This window comes from Eurosta solidaginis, chromosome 1, assembly GCF_040869045.1.
Source record: "Eurosta solidaginis isolate ZX-2024a chromosome 1, ASM4086904v1, whole genome shotgun sequence".
In the NCBI taxonomy this organism is placed as follows: domain Eukaryota; kingdom Metazoa; phylum Arthropoda; class Insecta; order Diptera; family Tephritidae; genus Eurosta; species Eurosta solidaginis.
The window spans coordinates 233,683,352-233,698,389 of NC_090319.1; the positions used below are offsets into that span (position 1 = coordinate 233,683,352).

The 15,038-nt window shown below is 38.4% G+C and overlaps 1 protein-coding gene and 1 pseudogene across 3 annotated transcripts in view; both read right to left on the minus strand.

Moving 5' to 3' along the window:
- Positions 1-12,142, minus strand: part of LOC137237060 (methionine--tRNA ligase, mitochondrial-like) — a 268,963-nt gene extending 256,821 nt beyond the window's left edge. For all 3 annotated transcript variants that reach the window (XM_067760243.1, XM_067760241.1, XM_067760242.1), the window contains exon 1: positions 11,701-12,142. In XM_067760243.1, the coding sequence (XP_067616344.1) occupies positions 11,701-12,115 (415 nt within the window). In that variant the 5' untranslated portion in view covers positions 12,116-12,142. The remainder of the gene's footprint in view (positions 1-11,700) is intronic.
- On the minus strand, positions 8,864-9,960 carry LOC137241708 (uroporphyrinogen decarboxylase-like; annotated as a pseudogene).
- Positions 12,143-15,038: the final 2,896 nt, after the last annotated feature.

Below are 15,038 nucleotides of genomic sequence, written 5' to 3' on the forward strand. Positions count from 1 at the left end.
TAAGCAAGCTAAAATACCACTTACGGTCCGAAGCTTTGTCAACGGGTGATTTCACAGAGTACAACAATGTTGCGAAGTATTATAAAAAGCTTATAAAAAAGAAAGAAGTTAAGTATATGGAGAATAGGATTGACTTAAACAGTTCGGGTAGCAAATCAATGGGAGGCATCTTAAACAAGCAGTAAACCTAACTGAAATGAAAGATAATATATAGACGGCAATTGTAAAGGATATTACTTCTGAACCCCCAGAGGATATTGCTATAGCGTTAAACTCATTTTTTATTGATAGTATTGTTGATATTAACCAAGAATGAAAGTCTAGATAGTGGCCAAAATTTGCAGTCCAGTACCAATACATGTCTAGAGTTTAAAGAAATTTCGGTTGAAGAGTTAACTCGGATAGTTAACCGATTTAAAATGTAGTTGGTGGAAAAACCTTCTTTCTGAAGGTATTATTAAAGATTCGGTATCCTATGTGGGACATTTCCAAGCCGAAGTTGTAAATAAGTCCCTCAGAGCTGGAATAGTGCCTGAATCATGGAAAATATCAACAATAGTACCTATTCGTAAAGTAAAAAGTTCCATTCTAGCGGAAGATCTAAAACCGATTAACACATTACCAATTTAGAAAAAAAATTTAGAGCTAGAAGTGAACTTGTTAGCTACTTTGATAATAATAAAATAGAAATATAATGCTCGCTAATTTACGTAAAATCGGGATAAGGGACATTGAGCTGAAATGGTTTAATAGTTTTTTAACAAACCGAAACAAAGAACGGCTATAGAATCGGTGGTCTCGGAGGAGGCCGTTATAGAAATAGGACTGCCACAAGGGTCGGTATTGGCCCCAGTCCTATTTAAAATTTATATTAATGATATATCCTTAGCATTGAAATAAGAGTAAAATGCAAGAAGATCTTAATTCACTATACAGGTGGCTTTGCAGTAATAAAGTAAAATTAAATGTTAACAAAACAAGCTTTATAATCATATGCAGAACGTTTAATAAAGATTCGCCGAAAATTGATCTAGAAATTATGAATACAAAAATAGAGGAAGTTCAAATATTTAAGTATTTAGGGGTACAGATTGACAACAAGTTAAAGTTTAATGATCACTGTTTAGGCCACAGGCCTAAATATATCTCCCCCCCCCCCCCCCCCCCCCCTCGTAACATAACTTTCTTTGGTTATTTTCTTTCGTTACTACCACCCACATATTCTTGTGATCACTATACACACAGGCATGTGTGAGTGGTAGTACGTATGTATCCTAGATTTTTACCGCTGTGAGCCCGCGGTACGGCAACTTTGTTGCCGGGAAACCCAACGAAGGAGCTGTATCGTGGGTTCATCGGCTCATGTAGCAAAGAGTCTCGTCCTCTTTTAATCCAGCAGCCAGCAAAGGAACACGTAATCGCCCGTTCACGTAAGTTCAACTTTTCAAAATTATTATCACATATATATCATTTTCCACAACATTTGTTAAACCTTTTCTTAACACTTGTTGTATTTATATAAATAAATGCACTTTGTGAATTCTTTTTATTAATACGAAATCTTTTTGGTGTTTTTATTTTCTTCTCCCTTTTTCGCCTTAACTATTATTTAACAAATACGTGGGTGCGCGCCGTTGCCACCACGCATTTGTTCATGGTCCTTACCGCGCCGGTAAAGAGAACCAGTCACACAATTACAGTCCACTCAACTCTCTAGGCATTAAAGCAAGGAAGTGATAATACACAGGAAAAACCAAAAATTTCAACAGCAAATAATAAAACTTTCTTGGTGATACCAGCGATTTATATCCAATATACAACAACTGATAAATTTTGGTGGTACCTTTTGGAAACATCCAACAACAAAATTTAATTCACATTCGAGTACTCCGGATCAACGAATTAATAAAGGTACGTGGTTGAAAATATTCCGCGCTAGGTAGGGTTTTCCTTTTCACTTTTAATAAAAGTTCTAAATAAAATTACAAATTACAAGTGACTCTTTATATGTAATAGTGCAAGTGATTTTGTTTTTTTTTTCTTCGTGAAGTGAGAAGTTTTTACTTTGTGCAAAAATAGAAAAAGGCGCTTAACGCAGTTATTTAAAGTTTGTGCAACACGCCTTGTGACTATCCGGAACAATCCCCCACCAGCGGTAAGATTTTCCGGACACAGCTCAAGGTAGCACAACACTGCTCTAAAGGGTTAACATAACCTCAAACACCGATTTGCGTCACTTTTCTATTTTCACCTTTGCAGGATTTATCAAAAAAAAATTCATTTAATCCACTGCACAAAATTCGATTTGGTAAGGTTACTTTTTCAGAAACCTGTAAATTTATTTTAGGCGCACATTTAATTAAATAAAATTTTCTTCCACATAAAAATCGCTTGCACTTATTTACACGGGCAATACGTTTGCAATTTAGTTTGGTGCTATAGTACAAAGTGCACTTAGTTACATACACATATATTGTTGTTGTTGTTTGGGTGGCCAAAAGGCTTATTTCCTGTTCAATTTTTTAAAAATTGAATTATTTTTATTTTTCACTTGCGGCAATACACAAATCAGTTTTTGACTGATCTAATTTTTTGTGATACAAAAGATCACAGCCCTTGGTTAAATTACCAAAAAGTCCATAACGAACGTTCATACATTTCTTTATCTTTTCACTAACACCACTTTCTTCACTAGCCATTACTTATTGGCTTACAAAATTCGTTAACACAGCTGCATTAGCACTTTCTTTTAACGATTACGTGGGTGCGCGCCGTTGCCACCACGCTCTTGTACATTCCCTCAAACTACTAGCTTTCTTGCAAGCTTCAAGGCCACTTCACCGAGAAATCTATCTCGAATACATTCCTTCATTCCAGTTCATTTTCAATCAGTACTATCTGCAAAGGCAATTAATTAATTAATATTTCAATAATATAATGGATACCTATATACGCCAAGCAGAGGCAGTGACTGAGTTTGAAAATGACTATAATGATATGTCCCCTTCAGACCATACAAAACACACCCTCTTAGTCCAAAAGGAGTTGAAATCGCTATGGGAGAAGGTGAAGCAGACATATGAAGAACTCTTGAGCTCCTCAGAACTGGAGGCAAAAGAGCTGTCGGCCATCAAAAAGAAGCACAAAATTACATACTTCAGCTTTCTCAAGTGCCAGGCAGCGATGGCTGAACTTTCGGAAAAACTTGAGAAAGCTGAAAAGAAAGAAGAAAGCTCAGGAGACAGGGAATATCGCGTGCGCCTGCCACCGTGTGATACGGACGTTTTCAAAGGAGATTACCTTTCTTGGCCTTCATTTAGAGACATGTTCACTGCTATATATATACGTAACAAAAACCTCGAAGCAGTAAAAAATTATATTATTTAAACCAAAAGACTCAAGGTGAGGCCAAAGAGATAGTTGGGCGATGTCCTTTAACGAAAGACGGTTTCGAAACAGCGTGGAAAAATCTTTGTGATAGATACGAAAATAAACGTATCTTAGTAAACGCCCAATTAAAAATTCTTTTTAGTTTGAAAGCAGTTGAGAGTGAATGCGGTAGCTCTATAAAGAAACTGCAACGTGAAATAAATAATTGCATCTCGGCGCTCCAATGTCATCATATAGACATATCAAACTGGGATGCAATTATAACATATCTATGTTCCACAAAACTGCCAGAAACCACACTGGCACTCTGGGAACAAACAATTGAAAACAAAACGGAAATTTCAAAATGGGCTGATATGGATAGATTCTTATCCAATCGTTTCCAAACCTTAGAAACCGTGACTGATCTGAGAGGGGATACAGTTTCCAAAACCTCAAAGCCACAAGTATCTCGTTCGACAACAGACACATATGCTAAAAAATTAGGGTCCTATCAGGCAAGTGCAAGTGTAGCCAAACCTACGTGTAAGATGTCGAAAAGTTCTTACGTTTAACACCCAATAAACGGTTTGAACAAATTAAGAGCAGCCGTGGGTGTATAAACTGCCTTTCTGCTGGCCATTCGGTGACAAAGTGCACCAGTCAAATGAACTGTGCCACATGTCATTTAAGACATCATACGCTGCTTCATATTTCGAATCAGCCAAAACCAACAAATACTTCTGACACTATCGGAGCATCTACCTCACGGGAAGCTCAAATACGACGCAATGCTGAAAGAGAAAACGCTCCGATTAATAATGTGAACTCATGTTTCGCAAACACAAATAAAGGGGTATTACTAGGGACAGCTCAGGTCAATATTCATTTTAATGGTGTTGACTATTCGGCGAGAGCCCTAATAGACTCGGGATCTGAATGTTCATTCATTACCGAGAAACTAAAGCGCAGAATTAATCTGCCATCCAAACACCTGCATACCCAAGTTTCGGGCATCAATAATACAATGTCTGCACAAGTAAAAGAAGCGTGCAACATACAACTGCGGTCACCAACCGACCCATTAATCGAGATCAATACGATCATGCTGGTTTTACCACAATTGACAGGGAATCTTCCAACTTGCCAAATAAACGCAATGACTAGGCAAGCATTCCCTGACTTAGTACTGGCTGACAAACGATTCTTTGTCAATGAGCCAGCCGATCCAATTCTGGGCGGAGACATATAACCCCAAATTATGTTAGGCGGCATTAGGAAAGATGTGCTAAACACATTAATAGCACAGGAAACGGTGTTCGGCTGGATTATGACAGGCCGGACAGATGCGGTTGATACAAATAAGACCCTAGTTTCATATTTCAATGAGGTCACTTTAGATAAACAATTGGCGGCCTTTTGGGAGATAGAGGAAATTCCAAAGAAAAGGAGCATCAATAACGATGACACTTACTGCGAGGAGCTATTCAAATCCACAACAGTTCGGAACAACGATGGCAAATACGTAGTCTCCTTACCCTTTAGGAAAGAGTTTAACTTAGGCCCCTCATTAAGAAGTGCGTGTTCTCAATTTTATCGCAACGAGACACGACTTGCGAAAAACCCAGTCCTTCAAACGGAATACAATAGAGTTGTATCCGAATATGAAACGTTAGGGCACATGACACAAATAGGCAATATTTCGCCAGACTCAAATGACTGTTACTTCCTACCTCACCATGCTGTTATAAAGGAGGGAAGTACAACGACAAAAGTCAGAGTCGTATTTAATGCATCTTGTCCTACCACTAATGGCGAAAGTCTAAATGATGCCTTATATCCAGGTCCGATTCTTCAATCCGACCTGACAGTTCTTATACTACGTTGGCGGCTGTTCAAATACGTATTTAACAGCGACATAGAAAAAATGTATCGCCAAATATGGGTAAATGAAGACCAAACAAAATATCAGCGAATCATATTTCGCAAATGCCCCAAAAACCCAATTAACATTTATGAATTGAAAACGGTAACCTTTGGGGTTAATTGTGCTCCGTATATTGCGATTCGGACACTACATCAACTGGCTGATGACGTGGAGACATCGCATCCAATGGCAGCAGATATCCTGCGGAATTGCATGTACGTTGATGACGTACTCGCCGGTGGACATAACATCGAAATTGCAATCAAGGCAAGGGACGAAATATCATCGGCATTGCAATCGGCAGGTTTCCCGTTGCGAAAATGGACGTCCAACTGCAAGAAAATTCTACAGGGTATACCGAAGCAACACCTATTAAGCGAGGATTTTCTTGAGTTTGAAGACACCAGCATGGTAAAAGCACTCGGTATCCGGTGGAACGCCCATTTCGACTACTTCTACTTCACAGCGAAACCCTTTGACAATAACCATGCCGTAACAAAAAGGTCAATACTTTCTGCGATCGCAAAACTTTTCGACCCTCTTGGCTGGCTGGCACCAGTCGTAATTGTAGCCAAAATAATAATGCAAAATATTTGGTTGGAAGGGACAGGCTGGGATGAAGATGTGTCTGAAACTACTCTACATCGGTGGCAATTATTCATGACTGACTACGAAAAGATCAACGATATACGCATACCGCGGTGGGTTCACTACACATTGAAGGACAATGTCGAAATACATGGATTCAGCGATGCCTCGGAAAAAGTATATGCCGCCACTGTCTTCCTTAGGGTACAAACGAAGGATCAAGTCTTCACCAACTTGCTGATGGCCAAGACGAGAGTAGCCCCGGTCAAAACTATATCATTGCCACGACTGGAACTCTGCGGCGCAGTCCTACTTGCAGAAATGATAGAGTCGGCCATAGAAAATATGCAACTTTCCAATATTAAAGTAACCCTTTGGACAGATTCGACGATAGTACTGACATGGATCCGAAAACCACCATGTTCGTGGTCAACGTTTGTGGCACATCGAATAACGAAAATTATCGACAAAGTCGGAGTCAAAGTATGGCGGCATGTAGACTCTGCGTCAAACCCTGCAGATTTGGCGAGCAGAGGCCTCCTCGCTTCGGATCTAATCGACAATTCTTTGTGGTGGCAGGGACCTTCTTGGTTACAAGAAGACAACGAAAATTGGCCAACACACGAAGAAGATTACAACACGAATATCGAAGAAAAGAGGGTGAAAGTTCATACAACTTCGGTCAAAAATAACTTTGATATTCTAGATAGGTTTTCCGATTTACCAAGGGCTTTGCGGGTTATATCTTATATTCTTCGGTTTTTTCAGAATACGCACCCAAAAACTAAAGCCTCCTTCAAAAGGGATTCTCATTCGATCGCTCCTGACGAAATAGAAAAAACAACACGAAGATTGATAACAATATGCCAGAGGCAACATTATCAAGAAGAGTACGCAAACTTGAAGTCAGGAAATCTAATAAATGGGAAGAGTGGGATTTTACCCCTGAACCCATATATAGATGAAGAAGGCATCATTCGAACTGGGGGGCGGACTGGGGCATCGAAAGACATGTCCCATAATGAAAGTCATCCCATTATTCTTCCTTATACTTGCAGGTTATCCAGACTTATAGTCCAATCCTCTCATGAGACCACCCTGCATGGAGGGAACCAGCTGATGCTACGTCATATCCGCACTCAGTACTGGATCCCACGCGTTAAAGTCATGATAAGGTCGGTTATCCACAACTGTAAAGTCTGCACTATTTACAGGAAGCGGACGCAAACGCAACTTATGGGGATCCTTCCGAAAGAGCGCACCACCTTTACTAGGGCCTTCACTAACACTGTGGTAGATTTCGCGGGACCATTCGATATAAAATCCTACCGAGGGAGGGGATGTCGAATTTCAAAAGGATACGTTTGCCTGTTTGTCTGCTTTTCGACGAAAGCCATCCATCTAGAAGCGACAAACGATCTTAGTACCGGGTCCTTCCTAGCTGCCTTCGCCAGATTCGTATCCAGACGAGGCTGTCCGAAAAACGTTTACTCCGACAATGGTACTAACTTTGTGGGAGCTTCTCGATCTTTACGATCCGAGTTTAAAGCATTTCTGCGTGAAGCAAGGGACGGAACGTTGACTAAATATAGCCATCACATTATAGAATGGCATTTTATACCGCCAAGCGCTCCTCACATGGGAGGTTTGTGGGAAGCGGGGGTAAAAAGTTTTAAGACCCACTTTAAAAAGATCGCGTCCGATTATAAATATATTCTCGAAGAGTTTACAACCCTCTTATGTCGAATTGAGGCCTGCCTCAACTCGAGACCTCTAAGTCCCTCATCCAACGACCCTTCCGACCTGGAGCCGCTTACTCCAGGCCATTTTCTCGTAGGTGGGCATCTTTTAGCTCCACCTGAACTCGACTGTAGTGAAAACCCTGCCTCCATTGTAAACCGATGGCAAAAGATGAAAGCCCTTCATCAAACCTTTTGCAAAAGATGGAAATCGGAATATCTCACCGAGATCCAGAAAAGGTATAAATGGAAACATCCACAATCCAACTTAAAACCCGGGGACCTAGTCGTCATAAAAGAGGACAACCTACAACCAAACGAGTGGAGAATGGGGAGAGTCGTCAACACACATCCAGGTTCCGATAACCGTGTACGTGTTGTTGACGTCAATACAATTAAGGGACAAATTAGCAGGCCAATCGCGAAACTGGTACTACTTCCGCCCAACGACAACGAAAATGAACTTTAATAGTCCACATTCCTCCATCCCAAATAACCCAGCTCTCGTTCACCCCGAACGAGGCCAACACCCCGTTAACCCTGCTCTCGTTCCCCTGAACGAGGCCAACAAAACCCTAACGCAGATTTACTATCTGCCACAGAATGCTTCTTCCAACAATTGCGTTAGTGCGCCGTGGCCACCACGCAATTGTTCAGAAGATAATTGAATGTAGGCGTTGACCCCAGAATTTTGGTCGTATCGTCACCAGAATATCCCCGTACCTCTCCCATCACACCGTGGGTATTCATCTCACAGCTGATGTCACGCTGTTTAAACTTTTTCCACGTTATTAAATAAATAATAAATTAAAAATTGCTTTAAATGATTGTTACATCGATTTAAAGCAATAAGGGCTAACAACGCCATCAAAAAAGGGACATCAGCTGATTTCGAAACATGCTTAATGATAGCAGCGTATTTCATCGGTGCGATCCAACAGATATTAGTGCCCTAAAACAATAAAACCTTTCCACCAAAGTAAACCCCAACGAATTTCCACCCTTCTGTCACCACTGAGTAATGTGCTAACAGCGACATAAAAAATATGGGTAGTGAATGACTTCTCACATGGAAAATCTCAAGCACAAACCATTTTTTCCAACAGCTTTAAACAATTTCCTGAAAACCTAACAACCAAATCATTTATTCCTTTTTACTTACTACAAAACAATAAGCCGCTATAGAAGTCAAATGAAAACAATGCTAGATCTTTATATTCGCATTATCAGTTTGGCATTTTTAAAGTGCTTTATGCACAGCATCCACAAAACCTTCCATGCTTACAATTGGCGTTTGTGGCGTAATACCGTGCCCTAGATTTGCAATATAACGTTGCTTGCACGAATTTCTTCTGATGTTTTATACATATCCTGCGGATCTAAATTGCCTTGCAAAGCAATATTTGGACCAACTTGCTTCCGTGCCTCTACTGGATCCACAGTCCAATCTAAGCCTATAATGTCATAATCCAAAGTTGCTTGCTCTTTCAATGAGTGGCCAGCACCTTTAGCAAAGAGTGTCAAAGGCACTAAAGGTATTGATTGTTGCTGCAAACGTTCGACCAACTTATCACTAATTTCTTTATGTAGGGTACTGCCCATTTCAGAAAATCTTCTTTGCTTAAATGCTCTGCTGAAGATTCGAAAATTTGCAGCAATTGTGCACCGGCCTTTGTCGGCATTTCCAAATAATCAACAATGGCGTCAGTCACCATGAATAATAGCCTTTTTGAATCTACTGGAAAATCGGTAAGCCAAGCTTTTGATTTAGACATCGTTTTACTGCCGCCCCCTTCAATCATGTAACCAATTAGTGTCCACGGTGCACCCGTGAAACCAATAAGTGGCACACGTCCTTCTAGCTTGTGGCGCATCATTGTAATAGCATCGCCAACATATGTCAAGCGCCCCACCGCTCCCTCAGGTGTGAGCTTTGCTAAATCAGCAGGTGTTTGCAATGGTTCTGGGAAAACGGGACCCACACCCGCATGCATTTCCACTGTCACACCAAGTGCTTGCGGTATTACTAGAATGTCTGAAAATATGATAGATGCATCCAAGTCGAAACGTCTCAGCGGCTGCATTGTCACTTCACATGCCAGTTCGGGTGTACGACAAATAGTAAAGAAATCATGAAGCTTACGTACCTCTTGAAATAGCGTCCAGCCTGACGCATTACCCAAACGGGCACCCTGTCAACGGGCTCGCCACGCGCTGCTCTCAAGAGATTATCATTTTTAAGCGGTGGAAAGTTCTTTGTATCTTTCATTTTGTATTGTTTATTAACTGGACTATGCTTTCTGTTGCGAATTACACCGTAAAGTATTGCCTTTGTTTTGTTTTGGTTTAATTTATAACTTGTGAAATGTAGAGCTGCGACCGGCACGAAAAAAAAAAAAAAAAAAAAAAAAAGGAGTGCTGCCAGCTCTAAGCCGATGCTAAGCATGAAACTTTAATAAATCTTTGTTTTGATAACACTTTTAACTCTTTGGTCTAATCAGACTCAGTATCAAGTAGGGTTTGTTATTGTAATACAAACAAAAAAAAAAAAAAATAAAAAAAATAAGTAACTATTGTTATTCGCATACTTATTACGCGTCAGCGAATTTCAAACAAATCAAGATTACTTTTCAACTTTTATTACAAAAAAAAAAAACAAGAACAGCTTATTTTCGTTCGTAGTTTTTCAACACACTACGCTTACAAAAGCGAAAGACTTACAATTTTTGAAACTACAAAAAAAAGAGGGCGTTCGACCTACAGTACGCTTTGATATTTAATGGTGTGGATTACTGAGAAAGGGCATACTATGCATGCATTGAGTTGGTCAACTTTAACTTTAAGCGGAACACTAATCAAGCATTCAAATCTCAGTTGATTTTTATGCAGATACTTTCTCTTGTATATTGTAATTATTTGAGCATTTTACCCTGATTGAATTTACGTCCATCTTTATCGGTACCTGTCCAAGAAAAATATTGTGGCACTCATTTTTTAGTTTCCTCCGAATTGGCATCCAATCTCCTTCATGCATAACAATCGTAATCAATTTGCCAATCGGGTGATAGGGTGAAGGCTAATTCATGACCGCGCCACACCCAAACACCGGATATGCCTCACCAAACAGGCACACTAAAGCAAAGGCTTGCTTACGCATTTCATCGCGACGTCGAAACATACCAGTGATGAGATTGCACAACACTTTTGTAAGCTCACTATTATATTTATATTCACCGAACCAGATAGAATAATTTTCTGGATCGAATTTTTGCCAAAAGTAGGGAACGGAAACAGATTCATCCTCGTTGGAGTATGAACGTTTGAAATCATCGAAATTGAATGTACTTATTGAGAGTGAATCGAAATGATTTAAGCAGTTACGTGTCAAAGGATAAGCAACGATTATATCCAACTGTCCACTATAAATGCAAATAGTATAATCATTTAATAATTGTGATATCCATGGTGCAACCGTGTCCATTACATCCTTCTTCAAAAACCTTTCAACTTTTTTTTCTTTACCCAAATCATGAAAAGTCATGTTGTTCTATGCATTTTTACCCCTTTCTTCTTGTTCATGGAACTGTTGCAAACCACGATCATCTATCAATTCCAATTGGTATAAATAATCACTATAATTTGGTTGATGTAATAGATCTGAAAGTCCATTACCAATGGCTAAGCCCTTCTGTGGTATATAAACACGCGTCTATTGTATTTTGCACCAAATGTATGTGATATGCTCACGCTAGTACATATTTACCAGCATACGATTCACCCGTAATCCAAAATCCACTGGAATTACGCCATTCAAATAATTCGTATAATTGCATAACAGCTTCATGTAAATTCTGTCCTACAGCTTTTTCATTACCCGCATAACCATCGTCACTACCAGTAAAACTGAAACCAGTATCAACTGGACTATTACCCTAATTTCTTACATAAATGGTTTAAGTAGTGCTATTTTAACTTTAAGCACTTTGCGGAGAATTCTTGTTGCACACAAAGTGCTTACCTACATATATATATAAATATGTGCGTATTGTTGTACTTTAATGTTTTATTTAAACTTACTTCCATCGCTATGCGCCACACCCTCACGCAACAGGAAACACCTCAAGCCCTCTATTGTGTAAAGTTTAGCTGCCTCAACCGGATGACCAGAATCAAGCAATAAACCTGCGCCCGTGTGTGTGTCCAAACGTAGCTGTGATTCTGTTAAGAAAGCTTCATCTGAAACACAATACCAACCACTGTATGCAGCAGAGTAAATGTGGCCGCGCGATTTTAAAGTGTGCCAAAAATGCGCTACAGCCGTCTTGTGGCGCTCTTCGTTAGTACGGATAAAATATGTGTTTGCTATCCTCGCTTCGGCGAATACATGACGATATAGCGCAGATATATACTCGCAATATTGTGCAACGGGCACGTTTTGAGCTGCTGCTTGTTGGATTTTTGTACCATGTTCATCAGTGCCATTAATAGTCATTAATTGATATGACTGCTCATTGTAATATTATACCATGAAAATGCAAAAGAGAAAAAATGATCAATGAAAAAGAAATAAGGTTAGAATTAGCAAATTTTACTAAACGAACAGTAACTATACTCACCGCATGTCGTAAATTAATGACATTTTTTTTTTCCTTTTTTTTTTTTATTTATTTATTTTTTTAGGGGTTTAAGTTACTCCCGCACCGTGGCTAGGGAGGTCGATTATAAATCGAATTATTTGGCCCATTCAATGAATTAAAGCGCCATCACCAATTACGAGAATTTTCTCTATTTTATTTCAATATGTGGCGTGTTGCCATGAGTTTGTTATTCCGTTATGTTCACTGTTCCATTATTTTCACTGTTCTGTTAGTTCACTTTCAATTTTGTACTTTAACTCAATATGTGGCGTGTTGCCATCGTTTTTGTTACGTTATTTTTACGTATTACTTGATTGTTATTTTTTTTTTTGTTTTGTTCCGTTATGTTCGTTTTTTCCTTCTTCACTTTTTAATTTTATTTTCCCGTTATGTGGCGTCACGCCATTAGAATACTTCCTGCTGGGAGTGCAAAAGCTTTCCCTAACTCTAGTTTAGGGAAGCATTGCACATCCCAACTCCGCCAATTCACCAGAATGGAGTGCATGTGCCACCTTTAGGTCCATTATAGATTTCGGCTCAACCAATTCAAGCCCCAATTTATGTGGTTGAGCCGAGGCTAGCACTGCACTTCCACTCCAAACTTCAGGGTACTTCAGCTTTCCTTTTTTTTCCATTCAGGAAATGGAAAAGCGTAGCAGATGTCAAAATCTCTACATTTAATGTCTGACTGTCAATGATTATTGCAATACAAACGTTAGGCCTCATGCGCAAGCATCTCGCGCACTACACGTCATGCACTACATGCGCACTACACGTGTAACAGCAGCCTTATGATCTTACCCTGTTTCCCACTTGGTGCAACCCTGTTGTCTATTGTGAATGGACAACAGGTGTTGAAACAAGTTGAAAACGGGGAGGTCGGCTCGTAATGAAAAGGCGGCCATCATTATTATTAATTTGGCAGAGACTTGGCGTGTACGATAAATTTACAAAAAGAAAACTAAATCTAAGTCTACGTTAATTTACTAAGTGCTACTACTTAAATATTAAAAATACTCTTATTCTACAGTAAACAAAACTATATCTAAACCTAATTAAACCAAACTAAAACTAAACATAAAATTCGTGTTTGATTGTTTTCTTGGTGTTTGAGTGGAGCGTGCGTGCATTAGCGTGCGCACAAAAACAATTTCTCTGAAGGTGTTCCATAAGGAACGCCACATGGCGACCGTGAGGCAGCTTGCCAAATTCAATGTACAATGGAGCACCAGGCCACCTTCGTAAGGCAGCGCAATTGGTGAAAACCGCTAAACGGGCCTAAATGGAAAATATATAAAACATAAAATGTAAAAATTCTACAAAAAAATATAAAATACAAAATTCTACAAAAAAGTATAAAATACAAAATTCTACAAAAAAATATAAAATACAAAAATCTTCACAAAAAAAAAATACCAAATACAAAAACCTACAAAAAATATAACACATAAAAATCTACAAAGAAAATTTCTCAACACAACAGAGGTTTCGGCATACAAATTGAAGGGAAGCTGTACTTAACAAAACGGGATAAGGCAAGGTACGGCACCCCGAACCAAGCGAAGCCACTATAAATAACGGCACACCAAAATAGCAGCTGCACAAGGAAGCTGAACGAAAATTGTAAGCAGCGAAGTGATGACGGCAGCAGCAGAACAGCAGCAGCGGTGAAAGCGTATGGTGAGGCGTAGCTTGTAGTATGAATGTATGTTTGAGATGTAATATGTAGTTGCTTTTGAAATACATATGTATACATAATTTTTCGTATAAATATTTTTCGATATAATTTTTAAAATTCCTTTAAATTCGGTCAATCTCAAACCAATATTTTTCGCAAAAATACTTAAAATACCTTTAAATTCGGTCAATCTCAAACCAATATTTTTCGCAAAAATACTTAAAATACCTTTAATTCGGTCAATTTCAAATTAATATTTTTCGCAAAAATACTTAAAATTTCTTTCAAATTCGATCAACCTCAAATCTATATTTTCCGGAAAAATTCTTAAAACCTAACCGCAATATCGGTTGTTCCTTCAACTTTGCCAATTTTTATAATATTTTCATACATAATAACTCTAAATTTTCATAAGTAAAGCAATTTAGATTTGCAACAATAATGTGTATAGCTTGAAATATAATCAGTCAAAATCAAACGTGAATACATACAATAAAAATACATACTTTTAACATCGTTCAAAATTAAAGTGAAATGGATATTCTCAAATTTATTAGTCAATTAAAGTAGTTTCCGATAATCTCATATATGTAATAGATATAATTCGAAACAAAATTGATACACATACATTTTGCATTTTTTTTGCATCACTTTAAAGTATCTACGACTTTCAAAAATTTTTTTTTTGACACAAATCGAAAAAACGAAATTGGCCCTACACATATATACTTTCAATAAATTTTTATAGGGTGAGTATGTATATGCATATATTACATAAATTGTGTCTAAGAGCGAGGCATTTAAGAAAAAAAAGGAAAGACATATGCATATACATAGTACATTGTGCGAAGATTTAAGTAATTTTGAACATATCAAATACTTTGAAATACTTTAACAAACCGTAAAAATTTAATACATCGAAAACTTTATTAACTCACAATACAAAAAAAAAAAAAAAAAAAAGAAACAAAACATTTTGGTGAAACGGTGCGGCCGACACGTAAAATAATGATGAAAATTTAATAAATTTTTACAATTCATACTCCACATTTTGCTGTGTAGCGGTGCGGCCGACACGTTAAATATTAAAATTTAATACT